At 49.1% G+C, this 26,939-nt stretch overlaps 1 protein-coding gene across 1 annotated transcript in view; it reads right to left on the bottom strand.

The window, feature by feature from the left end:
- Positions 1-26,939, bottom strand: part of LOC119396281 (protein Wnt-7b-like) — a 77,451-nt gene that overhangs the window by 18,946 nt on the left and 31,566 nt on the right. Inside the window, exons 2-4 of the mRNA XM_037663430.2 lie at positions 10,873-11,093; positions 4,482-4,680; positions 2,572-2,839 (exon numbers count right to left, since the gene is read on the bottom strand). Of these exons, the coding sequence (XP_037519358.1) occupies positions 2,572-2,839; positions 4,482-4,680; positions 10,873-11,093 (688 nt within the window). The remainder of the gene's footprint in view (positions 1-2,571; positions 2,840-4,481; positions 4,681-10,872; positions 11,094-26,939) is intronic.

Below are 26,939 nucleotides of genomic sequence, written 5' to 3'. Positions count from 1 at the left end.
TTCCTTACGTGCGGCGTATAAATGTGGAAGCATTAGCGTTCTTGCGGAGCGTTTCTATATATATATATATATATATATATATATATATATATATATATATATATATATATATATATATATATATATATATATATATATATATATATAAGAAAAATAATCAGCGCCTTTAGCTCGCTACAATAAAACAAGAAAATTAAAAACATGCCGCCCGTAATTCATATTCCGCGCTGCGCTCTACGCGAATGCGCGCTGGAGATTGAAAGATCCGCTTTTGGATGATAGATACACGTCCAAGGATCGCAATAAACTCGGCAGCCATACGTGGTGCACACCCGAACGGGTTTTTTCACCCCGTTCCCGCTGAAATGCCTTTCTGAGATAACGAATACGCGATAAGCAATCACTTCACAGTCTCTGGCGCACCTCACGTATACACAGAGATACGGGAAAAGGAAAAGCGGCCGATCAGGCGTCAGGAGGAGGCATTTATGCCTCGACCATTCATTGGCGAGTGATGGAAGGCTCCACTTTGGCGTCGTCTTTACAGGAACCCGATGGCGAGAGAGAAAAAGAGACGACGCGAACGAAATACCCGGATCACCTGACGTCGACAATCGCGGCGTATGCGGCAACGGCGTCGCGTACAAGGACTCCGAGCTGGCGCACCCCGCGCGCAGGACCCATTCCTAAGCAGAATACGCATTACGGCCGATTCTCACACGCACGTACAAGGGGGAAGAAAGAAGCGAAAGCCGCATATATATGGCCCCCTGGCTTTACGACCGTCCCGTATACGGCTATAAGGCCCAACGTTTTTGTTGTCCCCCACGCAGTACGCGCTGTGCCAGCATACGTGTGCTTGAGCCGGAGATGGGGGTTGAGAGCTGGCTGAAAGGTCCGGTTCACCGCGCGGCTTCGTGGTGGCCAAAGGATTGCACAAAGGGTACGGATGAGTAAGTATACGAATAAGAATAAGAAAGCGTATAAGAAAGCAAAGATTCGAGCTAAGGAAAGAACAGGCAACTTAAGGAGGAAGCGACGAGCACTGCAGTCTCACTTCAAAGCGGCGAGAAGAAAGCTGGGAAAACTGCCGCGAGAGGAAGCAATAATAAAGAACAAGGGTGCGCACAAGGCGCAAAACACAGACCTCACGCAGCTTTCGCAACGCGGCGTGCGACCCTGGACGACCTCACAATGAAAACCGCGGGCGGCTCGCCGCAGTCGACGCCCCATAGGTGAGAGAAGATCTGCTGTCCTCCGGGATAATAATAAAAGGATGAGGAGCCGACGGGCAGGGACGCTGAAATGCCCCCTTGTTCTCGCCGCCACCGCCGCCGGCCCGTCGCCACCACGGCAGGTAAACAGCTGTGCAGAATCCGCAAGCGGATGGTACCATAGAAGCGCTTGCATTGGCAGCAGCAGCTGCTGTTTATACAATGCAATCTGGCGTGTACCTCACGGAAGAGGAGAAAGCACCGTACGATCAGACGGCTTCGGGAGAGACACGGAACTTCCGCGTAACTGTTGTGCAGGCAACAGGTGGCGCCGGATGGCCTTCATAAGGAAACGTAGATGGAATTCCTGAGCGCAGAAATGTGATGAGCCGAAGGCATGTACCTCTGGATGATCGCACCTAAGCAACTAGGACGAGATGGCATCGCCGTAAATACGTATGACTCTCTTCAATGAAAGTGGATAAACATAAAGAGCTCAAATGGATGGGCAGTATATAGGAGGCGGAGGGCAGGAAGCTGCGTGTTAGGCGTAAAGCCGGTTCCTTTTTGCGAAGACTGAACCAGAAAAAAAAAAAGAAGAAAATGCAAGCGAGGATCGCAGTGCACCTTAGATTTGTTCCCTCAAGGGCCGAGGCCAATATCAGTGTACTCCGAAGAAAAGCTACACACACGGCATATTTCAGACGCCTCTGTAAAGTGAGACAGGGTTAAGTTGAAATCGCCCGGAGACGCATGCACTGGGTACAGTTTCGTTCGGCCTAAATTAAGAAATTATGTAGGACCTGAAGAAGGCCACGCGATTTATGACTGATATGCGACAGAAACTTTTACTTGGGGAACTGAAATCTAAAATAAAAATGTCAATAACTGACTTATGTTGCATCAGAAGCACCGATTATAAATTAGGGCTGAACGCCACAGTAAGCACCAAACCACACAGGCAAAAACGTTGTCCAAGGCTCAAGCTGGCACAGAATTTATAATGTACGCTACTTTCGTGATGCAACTTGCATCGGTAGACAGATCAGTAACCAGCCACATTCTCACACCTTGTTGCGTAATCTAAGCACTCCAATTACCATATCTGTTCCATTGTTTCATTTTTCTCTATGTCTTAAATATCAGACAAATGACAAGAATTCTTTTAGCGCGCAAGACGCTGGAGGAAATTAAGAAGGCGCCAGGACAGAGCACACATGTATTCGTCTTTGCCTCCTGAAACGTGTTTCGAGCACTAAAACTTTTTTTTTGTCATTGCCTGAAATAATGTTTCACCAGCCAGGCCGAAGCAGCCACAGTGCCTACCTAGACTGGATATAAAACGCTATACGCTCACCTTTCTGCCCGCCCTGTTGTTGTGCAGGTTCATAAGGGCCCGCTCGTCGGTCTCCACCTCTCGCGAGTCGAGGAACCTGCGCGCCAGGCGCATGCCGCGCTTGACGTGCGCGCTGCAGCCGCCCCACTTCCAGCTCGGATCACCGGCCGACAGCGTGGACAGCGACAGCAACTCGTCGGCGGTCAAGCTGGCCCGGCTGGCGCCTCCGGAGGGTCCTCCGGGCAGCGGCGTCGACCACGACTCTCGCACGAACTGCGCTCCGCGAGCGCTGCGTAGTAGCCGCAAGAGAGCAGCGAAACAGAGCAGCTGATTTGACACAATATTACAGCGAAGCCTTATATGGCTAAGAGGTGGGAAAATGTGGCGGTCCGTGAGTGCGCAGAAACAATAATGAGGTAGCAATGCTACAGCATACGCTACCTCGAAGGGCCTCTGCGCTTGCGCTAGTTTGTCTTCAGGTTTTGTCAGCATATATAGCTAGTTAGCGGCGGGTATCAATGAATCGCTAGCCGCAACTTTCTTGAGGTGTTCGTAATGTTATTCAAGCTAAAATGTAAAAGGGGAACGCCGACCCCAAAACAATAAGGAAAAGACGTTTCGGCTCCCCTTACGGGAGCCTCGTTCCCAATGAAAAATTTTCAAGTTCTTCATTGTGAACAGGACTCCCATCAGGGGAGCCGAAACGTCTTTTCCTTATACTTTAGTGGTCGGCGCTCCTCTTTTATACATTTTATGAAGTTACCTCCAGAGCAGACGGGCTTCCGTCAACACCTCGACTTCCTTCCCTAAGCTAGCTCCACCAAAACGCAAAGTTTGAAGTACGCATCTCTCAAACGACGTGATAGAGAAATCAAAAGGTGCAACACAAGACACTTCGCTATAGGTCCGAGCTCGCGATAAACACCTGGGCCGCCCGTCTTAACTTCGCTGGTTGGGCATCTGTACGGAGTGCTTCGGCGGTGATTTTTTTTTTCTTTCTGTGAAACGTTTAGCATGATAAAGCGCAAGGCACGTCGATATGTCACATAATAACATGTGTTAAAGGTTACCACGTTTCACAAAGAAGTCGCTACGTCTCGCGAAGGTTACCGCGTCTCACACGCATATTAGCCTCTCAATACGTGGCGGGATGTGTTATGAAACATGTCACCAAAAGGCCCACGTCGCATATTACAATGTGTCACAATTAAAAATTCTTGACAAGGGAATCTCGATACAGCCACCATTTCGACAGGGCAGCGACGACGACAAGTCCACTTGGCGAAACGTTGGCTGCAGGTATACATTCCCTGTTCAATGGTTTTTCATCCTCGCAAGGCTCCATCTTCCCTGAAATGTTGGTTGAGTGTTTCAGAGTTGTTATTACTAGTCAGAACGCGAAACCCGCAATAAAGTTACGCGTTATATCTAAGCACTTAGCAAGGAAACACAAAATGCTTTAAAAGAATTGGTCGCACTGTCTCACAGATGCCACTACGCCATTTGTAATGAATGGTTAACGAAATACAGTCAGTCAGCATGAACATAAAGCTGTGTACTCGTGTCAAGAAACGCAAATATCAGTGCGTATATAAAAATGGAGACACATGTATACTTCAGCACGTGTAGTTAAGTTTGTTCGAGGACACACACAACCATAGTTTTGTTGTAGACGAATGCACATGTTGTAGGTGAACTCACGAGACATAACTACTTGACGACGTGACATGGTTTGCGAAGTTCAGTAAGGTGACATCATCTTAACGTGTGGAGCAACGCGTGGGGATAAGACACAAAAGAGGTGGTCCCGTTGAATCGTTTCTTCCTTTTGTGTCTTGTCTCCATGCGCTGCTCCACACCCTAAGATGGTTTACTTAACACCGTGAACCAGAACACAAGAAATAATGAAGGCGTTTCATGCGCTCACTCACAAAGTGACCGGTTCTGCCGGCGGTGCCTCCACGGCGGGGCTGATCAGTCGGTGCGCGTAGTGGGTGCGCAGCTGGGGTTCCTGGTGAGGCGTGCGGTCGCAGCCGCAGCGGGCTAGCTGGCCCCGGGTGCATGCCCTGGTCACGGCGTAGGTCACCGCGGCCGAGCTTATGGCGTAAACGAAGGCCGCTTCCCTGCTTCCTGCACGCAACGAAGCACATGGTATAGCGCGCAGACAGCACGTGACGGTCTCGCGCATGAAAATTTCGCGCGAGTCTTTTCGTGCGATTCTATCATTTCTTATCGTCGGTCCTTCTTCGGGCGGCTGCTTCCGGCGATAGCTTCGTGCGAGTCGGAGACGAAAGGCAAAATGAAGAACGCTAAAACTAAACAAAAAGAAATAAGCGAAAACAAATAAAACAACGATTATCTTTTCAATCTATAGGCCACGATGAAAATAATTTTACACCAATGTTACCAGAAGGATGGCTTACTGGGCTGTGATGGTGCTCCATTCTAAAGGCACCGAGCAAGTCGAATAAATTTTCTCGCTGCTCGCCTCGGAAATGTTCCAAAGCTTCGAAGCGTTGGCCCATATTGACCACACAAAACTTATGCGCGCTTGTTAAAGACATTTTACAGAGACAATTTGATCCTCAAGATCTCTAACCCGAGAGTGCCAGAAATTTCACCCCAGTGTGTTTCACACAAAGCTTGGTGGCTCAAAGACTTTCGTACAATTATTTGTATGGCAGCACTTTCTGAGCTTGACGACACGGCCAAATTTTCATCGGTTTTAAGCGTTGCACGGCATTGCCGACCTTCTGCATCGCCGTAATGTAAATTTGCCGTAGGCAAATTTACATTACGGCTTCCTTAAGAACAACGACCCGTTCACGTCGTGCAGGTTCGATGCAGATCTTCATGTTGATGTCTATTTCAATTCCCAACACTACACGACAGATCTGTGCTGCCGACGAAAAGATTTACCGACGTACCCTGGTGCCTGAACAGACAAGCGTATAGCAGCAATCACTGAAAAAAAAAAGAAAAAACAGGAGTCCCCGTCTTCGCCTAACAACTCCTGTATCACGTTAACAAGCGCAGAGTTTGAACAGCTGCTTCGGGCAGGGCTAAATGACGTCTTATTCTCGTTCCACAAGGGAGCGCATGCAGACGTCGCCTCATTTCGCTACGTCCACCCAGCCGGTCACGACCCTTATAAGGTAGAAGCCCTGTGAACTCTTCCGCAGGCTCCAGCACTGCAGAAACTCGGCGTATACTCGAAGCGTGCTCACACCCATCAAGGCGCGACGTCTGCAGCGCGTTGTTGGAGGGCGGAAGAGCAAGGGCTTCACGTCGGCCTATCTTCTTGAAGACCCGACAGTGTCCTGGTAGGAATACGACGCGTGCTGCTGGTGCCCCGCGTAAGACGGGAAGGGAGACGTGCGCACCTCGTGTTTACATTCGCCCGAACGAGGTATTTATGCGTCGAGTCACGCAAGGAAAAAGAAATAGATGGGAGGCAACACACGAGCCGCTTACAGCGGGCGCCTCCCACTCGTAGACAGGCCGCTTCGTCTTTTCATCTGCGCCGCGCGACGCAATTGGTGTTCACGCATGGCCGCGCGGCCCTCTCATCTCTCGTGGTACCTTTCTCGCGTTAAAACCACCGTACGGCAAGCCAGCAGCGTGTGCCTCGAAGAGAGAGAAAATTAGATACATATGCGCGCGTAATAAACGCAACTCGTCAACAGGGAGGGCTGGACCACCGCGTGCCGTCGCGACGCCAACGCTGAACGCCGCGCCGGCGCCATGTCGCGAGGGTCCCGCCTAGATGGGGCGCATGCATCGTTGTGAAGCACTAGCAGGATCACAAGGCGCAAAGGCTATCGTGTTCTCTTCTCGACTAACGGTTTTTATGCGTTGCTTTAGGTACTATGTGGTATTGTATACCAGCAATGACACACAACGTCAATGGCGTACCATCACTGGTATATACCGGAAATGATGTGCAACTTTGTATACCAGCAATGGGATACGTGAATGCAGGGACGAAAGAAACTGGGAGTCCCTCTGGGAACAAGGAGCCGTAACAGCAGCCCACTGAGCGCAGCGCCTAAAATGTGAAAACTTTTAGCATTGCCGCTATATATATAAGCAACAAGCAAGCTTCTTTGTCTGCTCAAATTGATTTGCGTTCGTTGTGGCAAGCACAGACACCTTTTGCATCAACGGTTCTCATTGTTACCCCGCCCCAGGCTTGGTTAGAAGGTACGGACGTCAGCCTACAAAGGGATGACTTGTGGTCGTATTTTCTAAACAACCTCTTCTTACTAACATGTATCTGTTGGCATCACGACGTTCCTTGAAACACGCTTGCAAACCTGTAAAGCGTCTGCGTGGCTCTGACACATATAGAATATCCTATGGAGAGAGAGTTTGCAGGCCAGCTGCTTTGGCATCGGATGGGATAGCTATTCACGCCACGAACATGAATCGATGCACCCTAACGGGGTTGATCAGGAACGGGACACTGTCGCATAGGACGGTTTGGTGACTATAGCAGTCGGCTCCGCGCCGGTGCGGCAGCCCGTATATTGGCTGATGTCATTCCTCCACACCTCCCTCTTCAAGCAAACTTCTGGATGTTTAATACATCCAGAATCGCTCGCCGGTTTGAGCCTCTTGTGGAAGGTGCGCTTATAGTCTCTCCCTGTCAATTCCTGTTAGCAGGCACGTGGACTAGTGATGTCGCCCGCACGAAAAGCGAAATTACTTTGCAAACTGCGCCGATCGCTGTTGTACTTTCCCTGAAATCTACTTTCACGTCGTCTGTTCCTTTTTATTACAGCCCCAACCCTCTGCAAGACTACTTCTCTCCGTCCCTCCATCTCTGTCTTGCTTTCTTAGATTTGAGAATGCATGCACCCTGAGTTGCTCTTCCCGAAGAGCTTCACAAACGCCACCAACTTTAGTAAGAGAGGGAGAGAGAGAAAGAGAGAGAGAGCAGCTATGAATGCTTGGTTATAAACGGCCGAAATGCTGCTATGGCTGGCGCACGGTGGACTGGCGTAGATCTTCGTTTTTATTAAAAAAAAACATATTATTGTGAAAAAAACAACAGCCAAAAAGCCAGTTCCTTCTCGCTGTTCGTGCGTGGGTGGCGCGTGCATATTGTTATTCGAGAAGCATTCAAGCGCCCGTCGGCCAAGAGTATACAGCTCTAAATCCAGCGAGGCGGTTTCTCGTCTGGGGCGCGATGTCTCTCGTTTTAGCACGCGCTGCGTGCCACGCCCAACGATTTGCTCGCCCACCGTTTTGAAAGCCTTGTATGTGTGACCGCCGCTGCGGTTATTAAAAAAAAAACGTTTCTGCATACCAAGGTAGATGACAGGCCGGCGCCACCTGATTTACGGTTTGGCAGCTTGCTATATCGTGCAGAAGTTGTATGGAGTGAACTTGAGCTAGTTATTAGTATTAGTTTTAAAAAAAAAATGGCGAAGCATGCACTAAGTCGCGCAAGGCTTGACAAAGCGAAACTGGACGATTCTGAAGACTAATCTAATTGCTTTTATAGGTTGTTTCTAGGCCTTAGCTAGGTGATCAGGGTTGTTTCTAGATTGCTTCTAGCTCGTTTCTAGGTTTTAGCTAGCTGATGCTAGGTTGTTTCTACGTTGATTCTCAGTGTAGAGAGGTTCGAGTTAAACCACAGAGGGTCGCAGACACGACACAGACGTCCAAGCTCCACAGACAGAAACTCGCGCTGAAACCAAGCGTTCGCACCTCTCATAGATCTACGGGCAGGTCGTCGTTGGCGTAGGGCCTTCCATCGCTTCGGGGTCTTCTCGCAGCCGCCGTTGCCTTTCCCGTACCTTAGTGTTTGGCTAACTGTTGCCTTCTTCTGGACCAGTGGTGAGTAGTGGGATTTACCCAATTTCTGTGACACATACCTGATAGGTCGCATAGGATAGGCCACACAGGATAGGCCGCACAAATTACGGCTGCCTTAAACAGTTTCGCTGTTAATATGGTGAGGCTGTAGAAAAAGAACATAAGATAAAATGCCTTGGCTTGTGACATTGCAACAGGAGAACTGATAATTGGCCGAGTTTGTACTGATTTCGCTCGTGCGTTTCGGACTATTCTTCGTCCTTGTTTAGTGTTGCGCATTGAATGATGAATTGTGATATTGCTTTACGTTAGTTATATTGGGGCAGCAAAGAAAAAAAAATTAATGAAAGTGCCTTTCTACAGAATGTGAGAGGGCCGTTAGGGAGACCCGGCCTGCACCACTTATGTATCGCAGGAAGATGCCTTTCTACAGTGGAAACAACCAGCACGAGGAAAATAACAAGGATGAGAACACAGGGAAGAGCGCTGTGTCCTGTCAGCCTTGTAGTGCAATCCGCCATTCTTTTTTTTGCCTGTTTTCCTATAATCGCACAAGTTTTGAAGCCTACAGTTGCCGCCGGTGTGTAAGTCCTTTTTTCCCTGACTCCACCCAGTAAATTGAAGCGAGCAGTGCGCAAACCTGTTCAGACTTCGCTGTTTGTGCACAAGGCATGAATACCGCCATAAAGGTCACGTCACACGTGTGGTCGTTGCCGAATATTGTTGTATTCCTCAATTAATCTGCGCAATGTTCATCATCTGACAAACGACCCCTTTACCCCCCTAATGTTTGCTATCTGCTACTAAACGAATTATAAAAAAAAGGGAACGAATGTTAACAGATAAACACTGTTCCTTACTTCCGGGTGTCTGCAGCGTCTGATAGTATTTCCAAAGTGGTGCATCACAGCCACATGCACATAAAAAAAAATCACGCCACATCCACGAAGTGAACCATGTTTGAGGAGCTGGCTAGCAGGGTTAATCGGGTTTTGCCTGCGTTATTATCATTATCAAGGATCTCGAAGAACAAGAGGAAGAAGGCTTCTCTTTCACGCGAACGTGCGCACACTACAGTTGGCTATGCTATATGTGGTTTTGCCTGCGTTAATGTCATCATCAAGGCGCTCGAAGAACAAGAGGAAGAAGACTTCTCTCGCGTGAGCTGCGCCTGTAGCGGTCGCCTCTGGAACTAAGGTTACGCTTAAGGTGGGGGACTTTGCCCCAGCTTAGGAACCCGGCGAGCCAGCTCCTAAAAAAATGTTAAAGACCAGTCTGATATCGAAGGAAGGAAATAACTTTATTCCGAGTCCTGCGAGTTGGTGGGGCGGGCCGATGGCCCCGCCTAGGAGACGGACAGGAGTCCTTGAACCCTGGCGGCTTCCTCGGCCCGCTGGACGGCCCAGAGCTGATCCTCGAGAGCGGAGCTGAGCAGCGCGGCTTCCCAGCGTGCGCGAAGGCTGTCACTAGAGGCCGCGTTCTCGGTATTGTGACTAATCCCTCGGCATTCCCATAACATATGCTCCAGAGTGGCTCTGGATTCACATTGTTTACATTTGTACGTTTCGTATATATGCGGATATATGATGTGCGAGAGCGCGGGATTCGGATACGTCCTAGTTTGTAACCGCCGCCATTCGACAGACTGCTTTTTTGTCAATCTTGCGTGAGGTGGCGGAAATATGCCCCTCTGTAACCCATAATGTTTTGTGATATCGTTGTATCTAGTCATTCGGTCTTCCTACTCTCATTCGTCTACTGCGCCGTCACGTACGGAGGGTGCTGCGGCGGTACTTGAGATCGCAGTTCGGTAAGCCCTCGAGCCGCGTCGTGTACCGTCCCGTTGTTGCTGTCCTCCGCGAGGGCGTCAGCGGGTGTCCATGTAAGGAATGTATCTCTTTGAGCAAAAGAAAAAAAAAAACCAGCCGAGGAGGCCATAGGAAACCCCTGAACATGTTTTTCTCTTCCTTACTGCTAGGTGTAGTGCTCGCAGAGTTGTCTTCTTCAAGGCTGCAACCAGCCTTGAAGAAGATAAGTCCGCTTGTCGAAACGTCGGCTCCCGCGACACCCCGTGTTAAGGAATTTTTCATCTCTTCAAGCCCCCATGCATCCTCCCCTGAACTTCTAAGCTGAACGCATCGGACGTGTTATCCGAAGGCTGTAGGCTCGGTCCCTACCTGCAGCGAGTTGATTTTTCATCCTCTTTAATTACTTTCCATTTATGTCATAATTACTATACTGCAGTTAAAACATAAAAGTAATGTCTCCTATAATTTCCTTACCTTCATTGTCTGTTCGTTTCATTATAGGCTAGTTCATCCATAGAGACCGACAGACAAACTTTGTGGTGAGGCTTTCAAAAGGAACATAAAATAAAATGCCTCTGCCTGTGCCACCGAGGTATAACAGGTCTGAACCAATTGAAATAAAGTTAATAGGGCTTGGGCCAACGAATAATTTGTAAAAAAACTTTTAAAAAGGGTGAAAAAACATACAGACCGACAGTGAAGAGTTGCCCGAAGCCAGACTCGTAGGCGCCCGTGTCGGAGCAGTTCCAACGCCGGTGACGAAACTGGCGACGGCACTCGGCCAATCCGAGGAGGGCGCCCTCCCCGACGGCGACCATGACGTCAGGCCGCGTGGCGCAGAAACGGCGCTGCGCCGCCGTTAGACCCCGGATCCGCTGGCAGATGAGCGCAGGCGCCAACGCTGCGCTAAGCCTGTGTCAAGGGCGTTAAAAGAAAAAAAAAATGAATTGCTGCACAAGTCACCTCACGGATAATTGTCGAAATAAGCGAATAAAAGTCGCCGCGTCTCTTTAGCTGACGCTAAGGAGACCGCAAATGAAAGCCTGCGCAATGCGAATTCTGAATTCACTTCTGAATTCACTAGAATCACTCTTCAGTTGATTCACTTTAATGTATGTTGATTCACCCTCGACACATATTAAGTGCGCGGATTCACACGTCACTCGATTCACTCTTCATTCAAACTTAATTCGCAGTAATGTACATTGTGTGACAGGTAATAACGTGCGTTGCGTAATATAAAGAAATAAGCGCATGTGACCATATTGCAGGCAACGTACATGATTAAAACGCAGTGCAAATTTCACACTAGGACAAACTTGACGTAAGAAAAGTCAAATCGTATAGATAAGCCATACACTTAGTCTTACATTCGAATCGTAGCAAAAATACAGGAACACGAATACCAGTCGCATAGCACTAATGTCAACACACAAGCTCCTGTCCCACAGACACGAAATATGCGCGAAGACATGGACACAATGGGCACAGCGTGAGGTCAAATCAAACGCGAGGCGCGAGCTTATACATTGAATCTCAAATGCTGCTCTCAAAATTTTCAGAGAACATCTCCCGAGTGCCACTGATGCTGGATCTTTAAATGTTCCGATCATGAAACCATGGACATAAAGCGTCTGTCTTGAAATTAAACAAACTGAGAACAGAAAAGGCAATCCGTTTGGAAAAATCTTTCAATACAGCCAATATTATTGAAAGTAAGAACCGTGGACGTTAGCCACTGGCGCAGCCAACATTATGCATTTGTATACTACATACACGCACGTATACAAACGCCCGCACCAACATACATAAAATATGGCTCTATCCCCCCCCCCCCCCCCCCCCCCAATTTCCCGGAAAAAAATTTGTGGCTGCGCCCGAGACGTTCGCACTGCGACCTGATGGAGCTCCCTACTTTTTTTTCTCGCATCTTGGAATCCCTTTCCTGAGACCGAAGTTTCTCCCGCTTTCTTAAACGCAATTTCGTTACTGCGTGCTGCATGCCAGTGTAAACATAAAAAAAATACTTGGCACTTTTTACACCAGCGAAAATTCACAAGGTCTCCGTCTCTTAACGTCTGCACCCAGCCGGCCGCTCTCGAACGCGCGTCTGCTTCGAAGGCCAGACACTGCGACCAAGTTCTAGAAAGTCTGAGCGGCCGGTATAGATAAGATTCCTTTTGCAGCGATCGCGGGTCCAATACTAAGTATAATGTCTTACGCAGCTGCTCCGAATGCGGGAAAACTCTACCAAACCTAACCTCGTCTCGATATCCCACCAACACGAAAAGAAAAAAAGATAACGTCTCACAAACCTAAAGAATCAAGACTTGCGTCGCGAAGTGGTTCAGCGAGCCCATACAGACTTATCGCCATCTTTTCAGTCCGCGCACCGCTGCGGGAACCGATCTCATTGATATGCACCGTATTACGTCTATAAACTCAGAAAGAAAGACACTGCGGCGCACGCCGCTCGAAGATCAAATTATCACTTTATACGCTCCGATTTTCTTCGAACACGGAGGTCGAGCTGTCGGGGAGAAAATGCACGTGCGCGCGGTGAAGCCAGCCAAACCATCGTCACCGCGCAAAACGACGCAGGGACATAAGCGCACGCCACCGCTAACCGTCAGCAGGCGTGAGCTCTGTCGACACAGCAAACCCCTCTCGCGATCCTTCTCCGCCGTCCGTTCCTCCGTCCGTCGCCATCGGCAAAGCTCGGCACGTCCACCGTTCTATCGATTCTTACGACGTGGCAAAACCGCCCTCGTCTAAGCTGGATCGGTAGCGTATGGCACATACGCCAGCGACCCAGGAGGAGATACAGCCCGATCTTTCCTCACCCACTCCAATACCATATCGCCCACGAAAAAAAGAAAAAAAAAAAAGAACCGCGCGACGTTTTTATCGTGGCAACTCGCTAAGGCGACGGGCTACGCATGCCTGATGACAGCCGCCAGCGCGCCTATTCCGAGCTATTGCAGGCAGTTATCTTCAGAGCTCGCGCCGGCTTGCATTTAAAGCATTAGCGCACAGACTGGCAAAACCACACCAACAACAACAAAAAAATGCGCGTATTGTGCGTACGTGCGTGCGTGTGCTTATGTACCAGTGGATGCGTGCCATGTGGGATTGTTGCGGGCGTTTCATAGAAGGAACGTGTCCTAGGATCAGCTTTTGCGCATGCGCCACGTTGGAATCAGCCGGGGAAAGAACAGTCTGGGTGACCCGTAGGTTGCCGTGACCGATGTGGGTGGCTCTGAAATTGTACTAAACGGCGGGCATTCTGCGCTGCTAAGACAGGGCGCGTCCCACTTGTGGCGCACATTTCGATAGAAATCGACGCGATATTTCGGAGTCGTAAACCTCGGAGGTCTTATTCGTGGTCTGCAAGCCAAACGAGATCTCCGAAAGGGCAGCAGCAAGGCTCTTAGATTTAGCTGTTTCCTCTTTCTCTTTCGCGTTCTCACCACGATTCGTGTACTGAACTAATGCAAGTTGTCTTGTGACTGGGTAAAAGGGTTCAGAGGGAACGGACGATTATCACAAACTAACGTTTCCACTTAGAAGGAAAAGTAAAATAAAGGTGGTCAGGGCTTTCAGAGTAAATGTAACAAACTGTTGATTAGTGCCACTGGAGAATCGAAGATAGACGAGATAAAATGCAAGCAGTCAACCCGAAACAGCTGAAGAGCTCGCTAAAATTATTTACAAGGCCGCACAGTTTGTGTATTTTCATGTTTGCTTGAGGTCTTCAGAATTTTCGCTCTGTTCTGTGGAGCTAGGTAGCAGCAGTCGTTCGGCCATTATAGCAATCAACCATCGTAACTCACCGACTTCTTATTTCGAATGAGTCAGGCTTTTTAAGCGGCCAAGGCGTCTGTAGGGTAGTTGAATGCTTGCTTGCTTACATGCTTGCTTGCTTGCTTGCTTGTTTGCGGTGAGACCAAATTACACGTCGCCCGTGTTTGGATTTTCCTCACGGTCTTAGGTGTGATAAAGTTCACATGAGGACGATGAGGTTTTAGCAGAATCTTGGTTTGAGTTGGTTGGTATGGCTTGGTAACTGCAGAAACTTTTCAGCGCAAACTGAACGAGTACGAAGAAGACACAAAACAACAGGACGGGCATCGTCCCGTTGCATTGTGTGTCCATCGGCCTCGTACAATTTGCGCTGGAAAGTTTCTGCAGATAAGGTGTTAGTAGCTGGCCAAATTGGCGTTCCGCCGTACCCGATGCGCACACCGCCGCACAATTAAGGCTACCGCGTAAAACCGATCTGTGGGTATATAAATGCGATGGCCGCAACTGGTGCATTTGTTTAGATCAAATTATTTTCAGATACGTAACTTCCTCCATCTGTAGTGCATCCTCCTCGGTCCCTGTCAATGGGCAGCTTCTCGTGAGATCCGTGTGACAAAAACGTTTTATTCCTGAATTCTTTCTTGTGATTTCCAGGTGTGCCACTCCGTGTTGAGTAGTCTTTTGTTCCTAAAGGAGAGTGTGACTGGACTCTAACACGTAACGGTCACAAATGGTCGATGAAACGCAAGACCACGAAAGTCAGCGCAGCGATGTATCTTGGTCACGCTTTCATTTATTCGCGGACTTAAGCGTACTGATTAATAATATCTGGGGTTTAACGTCCCAAAACCACGATATGATTATGAGAGACGTCGTAGTGGAGGGCTCTTAAGCGTACTAATTAATAATAATATCTGAGGTTATTTACATGCCAAAACTACGATATGCTTATGAGGCGCGCCGTAGTGGAGGGCTCCGGAAGTTTTGACCCTCTGGTGTTCTTCAACGTGCACTCACATTGTACGATGCAAGGACCTCTAGCATTTCGCCTGCATCGAAATGCGACCGCCGTGGCCTTGATCGAACCCGCGACTTTCGGATCAGCAGCCGAGCACCGTAACCATTATACCACCGCGGCGGACAAGCCTACTGATTGTGCGATAACACTTACAGTGACCGGTACCACGAGCACTGACGTCATAAGAATCTTCTCGAGACACAGCGTAGCGATGAATCTCGCGGCCCTTACTCCCCGGGTTTCTGAGGTTTCTTTAGCCTACAGAAATCCTCCGCAGGACGTTGCCCGTACTCCTATGCGTTTCGACTTTCCGACCGCTCTTCATGGGAGGCGTGGGCGGGCATCCGCTTCGGGGTGTGTGCTCGCTTGTGTGTCTAAGCAAATTAGGCTCGGTCCGCTACAGCGGACGCGCTCGGCCGCTAATTGGGGTTCACGGAAACCGAGATCCGGTGCCAAGCGCGCAACATGTAAGGCACGTAGACGGCCCGTTCCTTGACCGCCTTCTTCGCCGTTCTCCGTCTGGCCAGCGCTTGTTCCGGAGACCGTTCGCGCTGGTCTACCTTATACACTCATACGTATCGGGATTCTGCCTCCGCCTACGCGTGGAGACGGCAGGCCACCCCCTGCTTGAAACACGTCCTGATTGTTCGTCTCTTTCCGTGATGAATTGCCGCGTGGCTCGAGACCTTGATGATAGGTTTCGAACAGAATGGGCGGAGACCATGAGTCGCCTACTGGTAATACAGAGAGAGAGAAAGGCTGCTGCGAACCACGTGACCTTCACAACAAAACCCTACAATCGGCATCGTATAAGACGAAAACGTATGGCGTGCACATTACAACGCAATATGGGGTTCGATGCCCAGAGCCTCTCCCCTTGTCCAGTTGGGCGGGTGGTGCTCCGTGGCACTTATACTATGGGGGGCCGCCAATTTTCTGTGTATTTAGTTCCTGTCGTGGTGTTGGGCTTGTACCATAAATCAACAGGAAGTTACCACAGCTTATACAGCGTCCCCTGCCGTGGCATGAGTGCATCGCAGCAGGCGGTGCTTACGTGGTGCGTGTAGTCTACGTCACCGGTGGCCCGTCACGGGTTTGGGCTCGCCCACTGGGCAACTGCCCCTGGTGGCGAGTTGAGACAAAAGAGCGGCCATTAGACTACCAGAAGCGCCTTTCACCGTCTTCATCTTCGTCGACGGCCCTCTTAGGAGTGGGGTTTAACCACTTGGCTCAAGAAGCGCACCTGGTAGTTCATCATAAGTCGAGCAGTGAGGTAATGAACGCGGTTTATTTGCCTCGTGGCCCTAACCGTGGCATCTCTGAAACTACATAATGAATGGCAGTTTAAGGTGTAGCTTATCAATCATGTTGCTGGAGAAAGATGAACGAGCGAAACTGCTATGCTTCCTTTTTCATCTTATTTTGAGCGCAACACTTCTGTGCCTGAAATAGAGGCAAGCCCGTGGAGGTGTTGGAAGAACGCGGTCAGCTGTGGATCGACTCGCAGCAAGCAGGCCGATCGATCTCTTCTGTCATGCGCTCAAGTAAACATAAAACGTGAAAGAGGGTGTAAGTGTGTGTCATTAAAGCATCCGAATGAGTGCAGTTGCGCGAGCACCGATTATTTCTGGGAGTTGCCTAGAGAACATTCTTTAGAGCTGTTCTCAAATGCTAACGTTTCTGAGTTAGCGACACACTAGAGGAACGTATACCTTCAGTGATAAAATCTTACATCGCTTTTATTCATCTCCATGCACGCAGATAACCTATCTCTCTTTGCGCTGAGGTGACCGTGTCGTCTCAGACCACCATGGCCAAACACCAAACGATGGCTTCACACCCTCCTTCATGCAATAAGGCTTGCACAAACAAGCTGCGAAAGTTGAGATAGTGCTCACTCAGTCATTACTTACGTCAGCGTACAGCTGCAAATGCAGACACAGCGGGTGCATGGGGAGTGTATATATACAATGATGAAGCATCGGTTCTCACCAGGACCACATGCCGCACCGCGGGACATTCGACAAACAGGCAACGCTGCGGAGGCAACTGTTTATATTAAATCATACCTACCGAGTTCAGCATATGAACAACAGATTTCAGTTTTACCCAAACGGATAACACCGTACACGCTGTATAGACTCCGCTCCTGAATCATTCGTCCCCGCAGGGCTGAGGTGAGGACGCGTATGCCTTTGGACGGTCACTCCCGGCGTGTAAGATGGCCCACCACGATCTTGCACCCGGCGGCGGCAGCACGCCGAATTCTTCGCGCGGAAGACGGAAGAAGGTGCGGAGATGGACGACGTGCTACATCCTCGTTCGCGGATTTGCGAAACGCGCGCGCGCTCGCGCGTCGTCAGAGCCTTATTCGAAGCACGAATCGGCGCCTCAAGGAAAACCTACGGAACGTTCGATCTCGCTGTGAGAACGCGAGGTGAACGAGCAGAGATGCGGAGATAGTAGAGGAGGAGAACGCTGTCCCCGCTACCTAACTTGTACTAAGAAAGAGAGAGAGAGAGAAAGGAACGATCTGTACATCGCAGGGTGTACACGTTGCAACCTCTGTAAGCGAGACCGTGTCGTCATTAATCATTTCCCCACGGGCGCAGCTTTCGCAAAGACTGTACTTGCGTGTTCGTTTGTTTGTTTGTTCGCGCGTGTGCTTGTTTGTTCGTGTTGGTAGCTGTTTGCGTGAGGGAAGGAGCGTATTTGTAGAGCTTGTGGGAGGGTAGAGCTGGGTGTACGAAGTGCGTGCGTGTGTGTAACGCTGGCTTGTGTCGCGCATGTATGTAGCAAGCGGACATTTTCTCTTTGCTCCTTGCCGCAGCCGTCACGCCCTGCCCATTGGCTTCACCGCCGAAATACCGCTCCCTTCCGCGTCCTCCTCCATAGGCTCCGATTCGGACTGAGCCCGAAAGCAGGTTCGCCCTTCCACTTATCAGATATTCTTATCATTTATTTACCTTGCTCTTCGCGCGGAAGAATGCAAACGGCGCGGCGTTAATTACGTGTCTTCCTTTATTCAATAATCGACGCGCGATGCCCTCTCCACTGACCTCTATACCTTCTTGGTTCATCGTTCTTGCTCTGGTTAACTTCCCAGTCTTTCCTTTATCTATTTCTCTCTCTCTCTTTCTCTCTCTCTCCCACTTCTGTGGCTGGAGGTGTGCGCGCGTTTGCAGAGAGAGTTGTTTCTACCCCGCTTCGATCCGCCTTCTCTTTTCTTGCGACTATTACGCGCAGGAGCGCTTGATAAGCAGGTTCACACGGGCGTAGGAGTCTGTGGGCGTGCGTCCGCTCTCACACACGCCATGTATTAATCCCAAGAAAGTGACAAAAATGTAAATATTCATTAGGACATACATAATTTCCTCAACTCTGATGTCTTAGTTTGACTGCACGTTAGTGTGGGCATGGCAGGAGGCCCGAACATGTGAACAAAAGCCATCCGTTTAATTACAACTGAAGGCGGTGGTCTCTCTGATATCGATGTGCACTTAGGCACAGTGCACTTACATTATTACACTCCTCTACAACTAAGGATTTATCGCCCACCTCGGTGGTACAGTGGTGACGGTGCTCGGCTGCTGACCTGGAAGTCGCGGGTTCGTTCCCGGCCGCGGCGGTCGCATTTCGATGGAGGCAGGATGCTAGATCCTGTGTAGTCTGCGATGTCAGTGCACGTTAAAGAACAACAGATAGTCGAAGTTTCCGGAGCCCTCTATTAAGCCGTCCCTCATGATCATGTCGTGGTTTCTGGCACGTAAACCCCACGAATTATTATTTAGGAATTTATCGCGAGTTCATATTTGACTACTAGCCGTAGTTTGGTCCGCTTTGGGTAGCCAGTACCGCGGAGCTGATCAATCAATTAACCAGTATGACACTTAGGGATCAATAACTCGACTTCAATGCTTCGTTGAGTGACACGGGCTTAATTATGGCGAAGTTGCGTTCTTTTTGGCGTGTATAAACTAAACACAGCTGGGATTGCAGCGTCCCCTGCAGCCAGTGTGGTCGCTGCTGCCGAGAATCGGGCACACGGCACCTCTGGTAGCGGTTGCTGTCGAAGCCCTAGACATTCAAAAGAATTGTCATCTTCACTGACCACGTTCTTCGAATTCCGGAAGATGCATCTCAATATTCCCAGTACTTTTCTCACGCGTCATTTCAGTCCACACGCGCAGCGGCCTTGCAAGTTTTCAACGAAGCTGCAAGTGTATCAAATCAATGGCATATCAACCGCTTAGTGACTTAGCGCAATTATCAAAGTAAAATAAGTAAATGTTAATAAACTGCGAACATTTAGTTCTGAAAAACGCCGAAAATCCCATATCGAGAGTCTGAAGGACCAAGTGATATGTTATCGTATATGCGGCTATCAGCAAGAAGCAGCCACCAGTTGCCTTTGCTAGTCGCGTGGCTTCCACTTGCTTAGAAATCGTAGTACACATCAACAACCTGATGACACGCAAGCACGGGCCGCCCAATGGCCTTCCGGTTTTCAACAACGACCGAGCCAGCAATTTGAAGAATGTCTAGTGTCATTAAAACCCGACAACGTGACTGCCGCATCGTCGACAGACTGCCTTGCGCGTCTCAGACGTTCCTTAGCCGCTATCAGCAAGAAACCGTGTGCTCAGCTGCCAATTACTCTTGCTAGTCACGTGGCTTTCAGTTACATAGAGCTCGCTGTAAGTGTCAACCAACTGTTCGATATTCTTGTCGCCGTCGAGTTGCGTCACTTCAGTGGCGACGAGGATGAGATCGGGGCCTTGCGGATTTTGGAATGTATACCACGTGTTCGTCTCGAGGCTCACTTAGAAGGTAACGACATAAAGAACCCGTCGAAGCGTCGTGCATTTTTCGATATCGTCGCTCAGTGACAGCGTTGTTTGGATACTTTGAGAAGGAATGCCGTAAACACCCGCGAACAGCCTCTCGTACGAGGGAGTTGCGAAGCGTTTGAAAGAGCACAACAGCCCGCAGGCGAAAGATACAGTTGAGAGTCACGCTCTTTTTATTTTGCTCTTTTCCTTTTTTTTTTTCTTTACGCGGAGCGTCGTGATCTAGCGACGTTTTGAGGCCGACTTAAGCGCTGCGTCTTGCAAAAGACTAGTATGTTACGAAACACAAAAGTTTGCATATCCACGGAACAACGATGGCAGTCCCGCACGCCGCATACCACTCTATATCGTTTCGGAAGAGCACGCTTTGAGTACCGCAGGAATGATTTTGATGAACCGCACGTACCTACCATGGCACCATCTCCCTTCTTGAGTATTTAGTTCCCACGTGATGCCGAGTAAGCGTTTTGAGTTAAGACACGTGCAAGAATATGAGGGTCACTAAAGGCAAGGTTATGCCAAGGAGTCCGACCGAATCCAGAAAGCCCATACGCCACCGTACTGCCTTCTACGCGTTTAATTAAATATTGCCCAGCGGGTACAGGGCCGGGCTGTACGCTGTCGGTGCCACCGCAGACGGCATATGCGACGACGACCGACGACGCGTGATCTTTCAAACGCAGCGTCGTGGGCGGGAACGAGATGCATGAGATTCGGCGCGAAGATGACGTCGTCCCTACCAGGCCGCCGCATGGCACGACAGACCGCCCGCAGCTTGACTCGCGCTTCGCCCGCGCAGCGTCCAACCTCGATTCTTCGGATATACGCGTCTCTCTTGTCCGCATGGCCGTCTGCAGGATCCCTCCCTACACCTGCGTATCGCATCCGAATTGGGCGCTGACTTGGCTTCATGAGCGATGAGCGCGTATGTCGCAGCGCCACGCACGCACAGCCTCGCTCTGCCGGTGCGGGCATAACTCAACGCTGCCTTCGCAACGAGATGCGTCCAGGCCAGGACGATATAAGAACCTCTTCGACCCGTGCAGACCTGAACGTGCTGGCCTACCCACATATAAAGTAGACGCGACGAGTGTTTGCGCCGACGCCTCTATAAATACGGCTTGCGGGAGCGTAGTAAATCATGCCCTAGTTTGATGCTGCATGCTGTTTGAACTGCACGGAGGCAGACTCGGCGCGGCTGCTGTTGCTGTTCCAACGCAAATCGAAGAGTCAACGTTTGACGATTTCCATTCATCCCGGCCGGTGCTACTGTCTGAGCCACCTGATTTGAACTTCGAAGCTTGTTGATTAGACGAAATAGATTTAGAGTGGCATGAATCGTGCGCTGCCAATATAGAGTGCGCAAACCCCCCGTGGAGAGACGCGAAACTCGTGTCATTTGCGTCGGTTCTGACCCTTCGTTAGCGAGCATTGACGTTTTTTTACGGGTTTGCGAACTTCTGTTTTTTTTTTCGCAATCACTTGACACCAGATCGGCGACCAGTATATATACGGTACTAAATACCAGCTGATTCACCGCACATTTTATGAACACAACTGTAAATTCTACGAGAAAGCACACACCCTTCGCCAGGTGATATAGGAATCCGACCGAAACGCCAACATCCAAGTCTTCATTACTCGGAGAAAGATGGAGACGAGGTATAGAAAAGGCACTGTTTTCTACAGCCTCAGCAGTGAGCAAACTCAGTGTTTGTGGGCAGTGGAAAAGTGGGAGGAAAAGACGGGAAGAGGAGCAGGGGATATCAGGGAAGAAGAACATTGTATCCGGCAAGGGACGCATAGTGGTGGTAGGCTGCCTCTACAGCCGACCGTCCAGGCCAGTGACTTCAACGAAGTGCACTCCGCAACGGAGCAGTAGAAGGCCCAGATCACATTGATCAACCTCTACATAGAGTTTGAGCCTGGTTGGGCCATTCCACTACTCCGGTCTCTGACCACCCACGACCAGTGAAAAACGGTGAGTAGGTCGAAGCAGGTAGCCAGGTCACTTAGCCTCAAAGACTGAGGCCACTCACGAGGAGGACGGCGAAACAACCTCGTCTGCTATAAACGTAAACTTCATCTAATTATAATCGCCCGGAATCACCTTAGAGCTCGCGCCTAGAGACGGCTTTAGATGCCTCATCAAGCGCGAAAACTGACCGTCGGCGTCAGCCCGAGTGATGCAAAAAGTCATCATCACGTGATGACGCCAACATGACGTCACATATCGTCACAATTTGTGACGTAATCATGACGCTGCATAACGTAAATTTATGTGATGACGTCATTATATAACATCGTTGCTTGGTCAAAGGGGGGCCGATCACGGAGGCAGTGCAAAACCACGTTAGGCGCAGAATGCTTTCTAAGGGGAAGTGGGGAGGATAAATACATCGACGGAGAAGAAGAAGATGATGGCCTTCGCCTTCGAGTCGTTAGGCGCAGAATGCTTTCTAAGGGGAAGTGGGGAGGATAAATACATCGACGGAGAAGAAGAAGATGATGGCCTTCGCCTTCGAGTCGTCTTAGGCGAACGCCTAAGGGACCCTGTGAGTCTTTTTTTTTTTGCCATTGAGAAACCGCATTGATTTGCGAGCCTTCTCGCGCATGCGCTAGTGAAGTCTTTTCCTTTTTTTTTGCAAGAAATGCAAAATGGAGTTTTAGCTTTCATGAGGGCAGTAAGCCCACCAATGGACACACGCATGCAAAGTAAGTTCTTTCATTCGATTGACTGTCTCCAACCATCTCAATTTTGGATGGCATGTGGGGTCTGTAACCGTTGCAACCTTCTGCGTGTCTCGAATGTTGGCTCGTTAAATATTTAATCAGTGATTGCCGCGCAGTTAGTGATTTACGTGTCCACCTCGCCAGCAACGTGGATAACGAATTGGCGAAACGACGCCTGTTTTTACCTCTGTTGCATAGATTTCGGGAATTAGGTCCGAGACCGAAACACTCGCGAGTGCATCCAGGCGACGTGCGCATAGTCGTCCCCTAAAGGAGACGTTGCAATTATTAATTACTTTATTATCAGAATAATTACCTTACGTCCGCGTAAGATACCCGTTCGATCGCAACTCGTTCCTATCGCCTTCGGGTCAGCACGGGCTCTTAGCACAGCGTCAGACAAGCTCGCCCTGCCCGTGACAGTGAGTCCGGATTTCCGAACGACAGGTGTTCGAGGGAATTAAGAAAGGCTTTGAAGGGTCATAAAAAATTATTGCCCTGGCTCAGACGCCGCCCGCTGCGGTGCACGCTAGACGCGGGCTTGGAACTTGCATCCGCGCCTCGGTAGCCTATGCGACGCACTATAGCACAGCGTAGGCCAGCGGCCTTTAAAAGAGTTTAGGACCTGTTTTACTGGCCGTATAACCAGACCGCCGTTTTCCCGGCACGCGTGCTCAAACCACCCCGCGAGGAATGCTTTTGAAAGACCACGTGCCGGTCAGCTCTGCGCAGAGAAATACTTGTACTAGACAGCTGAGATGGTTTAAAAAATGATTTTCATAAGCTCTTTCGACTGGTCACGGTGCTGGCACGTGGCTTCTGAAAGATTAGTGTAGGAACGCTTGCATTACGCGCATGACTAAAGTGATGTATGAAGCTATTACTGAGGCCCTTATAGTTAAAAAGATGTCTTGCAGTAGAATTGCAAAAAATTCCAGACAGTCCTTACTTTGGACATACCGGCCAGCGGTCAAATGTACTTAAAAAGTAAACGCTTAGAAAACGCTTAGTACAGACACGTCAAGAAGGACAGGGGCATAGTCGCACATAAAGCTGTCTGCAGGACTCCTCTCTGTATTGGCACCTGTACCTACGCATCTATCTGAAGCTATGAAAACCGAACCTGTCAAACTTTTTATCTCTCTCTCTCTCTCTAAAGAATGGTGAACGGTCGTGCCCGTTGGTAGAGCGTGACTTAAAGTTTCAACTGACAGCGCAAAAAAAAAGAAGAAAAGAAAACAGTGTGGACACAACACTGCGCCCCGTCCACTCCTGTCCACTCCGTTTTCTCTGCCCACTCCGTTTTCATCGCGCTGTCAGTTGGAAGTTCAGTCACACCCCCTGTACAACAGCGCGTGCCGAGTACACACGCCCAAGTTCTCACGACACCCGATGTGGAACACAACAGCAAGATATCCAAACTTATACAGCCCGATGTTGTACTGGCTTAGGGAATATAAGCAACCAACGTCAGTATGCCAACATTTTTCATGCTTGGTTTCGCTTTCTACAGGAACGAGCATACAAGCAAATATACACGCTAATGATTGCCTGATCGCAAACAAGATCCAGCTACTGCTCGAATATATATACATGGCGATGACATGCAGCCTCGTAGAGTTAAACGCAGTCCACTCGACACATGGGTCAGTGTCGTAATTTTCATTTTAAGTTATTTTTTTTGGAATAATCGTCCACGAAATAGTGGTTAAAACGTGCAGTTTAAATTGGCCGTCGGTCGTTAATAAGACAACTAAACTGGTTGCCTCGATGGTAGCGTTTACTACAACTATAAGCGATATGCTTTGCTATCCACGAATTCAATTAACTTCTAGCTTTATCAGGTCTGTTAGTACAGACGCCGCAACGCAAATGATTAAGCTCGAAGTGGGCGTGTATCCAGATAATATCTTCTCGCAGACTGCTCCGCGCTCAGACAACGGCGTTGTATACGCGCATTAAGGAAGCGTCGCAAAGGTTTTTCAAGATCTGTCGCCGATTATTCCGTCCGGGTGCGAGAGACATCGCCCTGTCATTTTCATTGTGAGAATGTAGCGCCGGATGTGCATATCCAGCTCCTGGAGGTATTGCAATGTGCGCGCGAATGATGAAAAATTTGCCTCAGCGGGTATTCGCTGAGAGAGCGAGAGAGAGAGAAAGAGAGGAATACAGAGAAAGCGGGAAGGTTAACTAGGCTACGTCCAGTTTGCTAGCCTGCACATATATAGGGAGGGGAATAGGAGGATGAGAGAAAGAGAGACAGCGTGCGCTAAGACAAGCACACAGAGGGCACTAAGACAAGCGTTCGTTCTGTGTGTTTCTTCCTTCGTCTTCGTCGTTCGCGCTAACCGTTTGTAATAGGTTGTCTTAGCAGCGTCGGTTTGCCGTAAGGTAGGTACTGTAATACCGGCACTACTGTACCGTTGTAGTTGGCATGGCGCTTATTTATTTATTTATTTATTTTTAGTCTGCAAGACCACTATTAACCACTTTGATCATCTCACCACTCCAGTGGCGTAGCCAGGAATTTTGTCCGGGGGGGGGGGGGGGGGGGGGTTGCTGACGTTGCAGCGCGACCTCCTCCTTGAAATTTTCGGACGACTAAGTATATGAATAACATGTGTTACCAGTGACAATTTGTATTAGATGCTGCAAATCACTTTTTGAATGCTGTGCACTGTAAAGAACGAGTAAGAAATGAGTTTTTTCATAAAATTATTATGTTGGCATGCCCGCAGAATCTTTCCAGAAATAATTGTCTTGAATTCTTTCAATTTTTTTTGTGTACGAGGTATGGCAAATATCACGTAAACTTTGGAACTGCATGCATCAGTTTTCAACCGAAGAAGCGCCTGATAACAAAAAAGTGAAGTCCACAAAATGGCCATGACGAGGACAAATATTTTAATGCAGATTGTTTACGTAAAATGTCCATCTTTTTGCACAAATGGTGCGGCCAGGGAAAAACAAGAATGGGGAAGTAAACCTCGAATACGGGCAAAACATGTCACCGGAAACAGTGCGCAGTATGCTTACAGAAAACATCACAAATGTACATTTAAATATGCAATCAATATACGAAACTAAACAATGATCAGTATACATAATGTCCAAAATAAGGCAAAAGAACATGCTGCACAATCACAGAAACTGATATGTCCTTGGGCCAAGCTGCTGTCTCGGACGCACCATGTGGACAGAACTATAAAGGAAGAACGCAGAAATAACGAAAGAAACTATTCCAAAACACTTAAAAGTGCGAACCACTATTGTGCACTCAATATAAAAGGACAGTTGTCGCTTCTAGTTCAAAAAGCAATGAAGAACAAAAACGACAAATGAAAGTAACAAACAATACCGCTATTACGGCTCCCCAATAGCTGATTTTGTTTGGTAACACCGCGTATGCCGACCTCTCAGTGAACAAGGTGAAGCTGTCGATTGGCTGTTAATGTCCACCTGATGCCCGTATTCGTATGCTTATATTAGGTGACGGTGTTAACTGCTAAAAGGTACAAAATCCTCACTGCTTTAAAAGGTGGTGACATTGACCTGAACTCTGGAACAGCAGCGTCTTTTCCTTTCGTTTGCGCTGATTTTTGTCCTGCTCGGTATCAAAGGACAAAGTTGAGCCGGCGAGGAAGCTTAGCGAAGCGGTCAATGACTTCCGACACGCCGATGCCGACATTTCTGTGGGCGTACAGAAGTGCCAGGCCAACCATGCGTTCCTTTGACATCGTAGAGCGTAAGTAGTTATTAAGTAACCTCATGCTTGAAAACGTTCTCTCTGCGCTGGCGGTGGTCACTGAAAGGGTGACTAGAATCTGGAGTAGCTTGTACACATTCGGATAGAACCTGCTGTCGCAATGAGAGAGGGCATCGGTTCCTGTATTGGAGCGCCTGGTTTGCTGCTTTGTTCGCCCACTTTGTCCACCGTAGTCGCAGTTCTCCCAAAGAAGCCCTCGTTTCAACGTCATGCGCAAAAACGGTCAGGAGATTTTCTGCTCCTTCATCCCGATCATATTGCATCGGTGGTACTGCGGATAGTACAATTACTGAAAAGTCCTTTAGAAGGGCCCTGTGCTTCTCAAACCGTTGGTTTAACTGGACTAGTACGTGGTCCATGAACGGAATGAACAGGGTTCTGCGAAAATATTCTTCCGCGCTTTCGAATGCATTGTTCCCAAGGTTTTGCTTCCGGACACCGGCTCGACGGCTGGTGATCTCCACATTGAGTTTTTCTGCCAATACCTGCACTTGTGCAAATATTTTTGAGAAAGAAGCATTCGCGTTCTTGCGGTCATTTTCAGTTGTCTGCTGTACCGCTTCTATCGTCAGTGGCAGCGCTCATGT

The sequence above is a fragment of the Rhipicephalus sanguineus genome, chromosome 6 (genome assembly GCF_013339695.2).
Source record: "Rhipicephalus sanguineus isolate Rsan-2018 chromosome 6, BIME_Rsan_1.4, whole genome shotgun sequence".
Lineage (NCBI taxonomy): Eukaryota > Metazoa > Arthropoda > Arachnida > Ixodida > Ixodidae > Rhipicephalus > Rhipicephalus sanguineus.
This window is presented reverse-complemented; position numbering and strand designations above follow the sequence as displayed.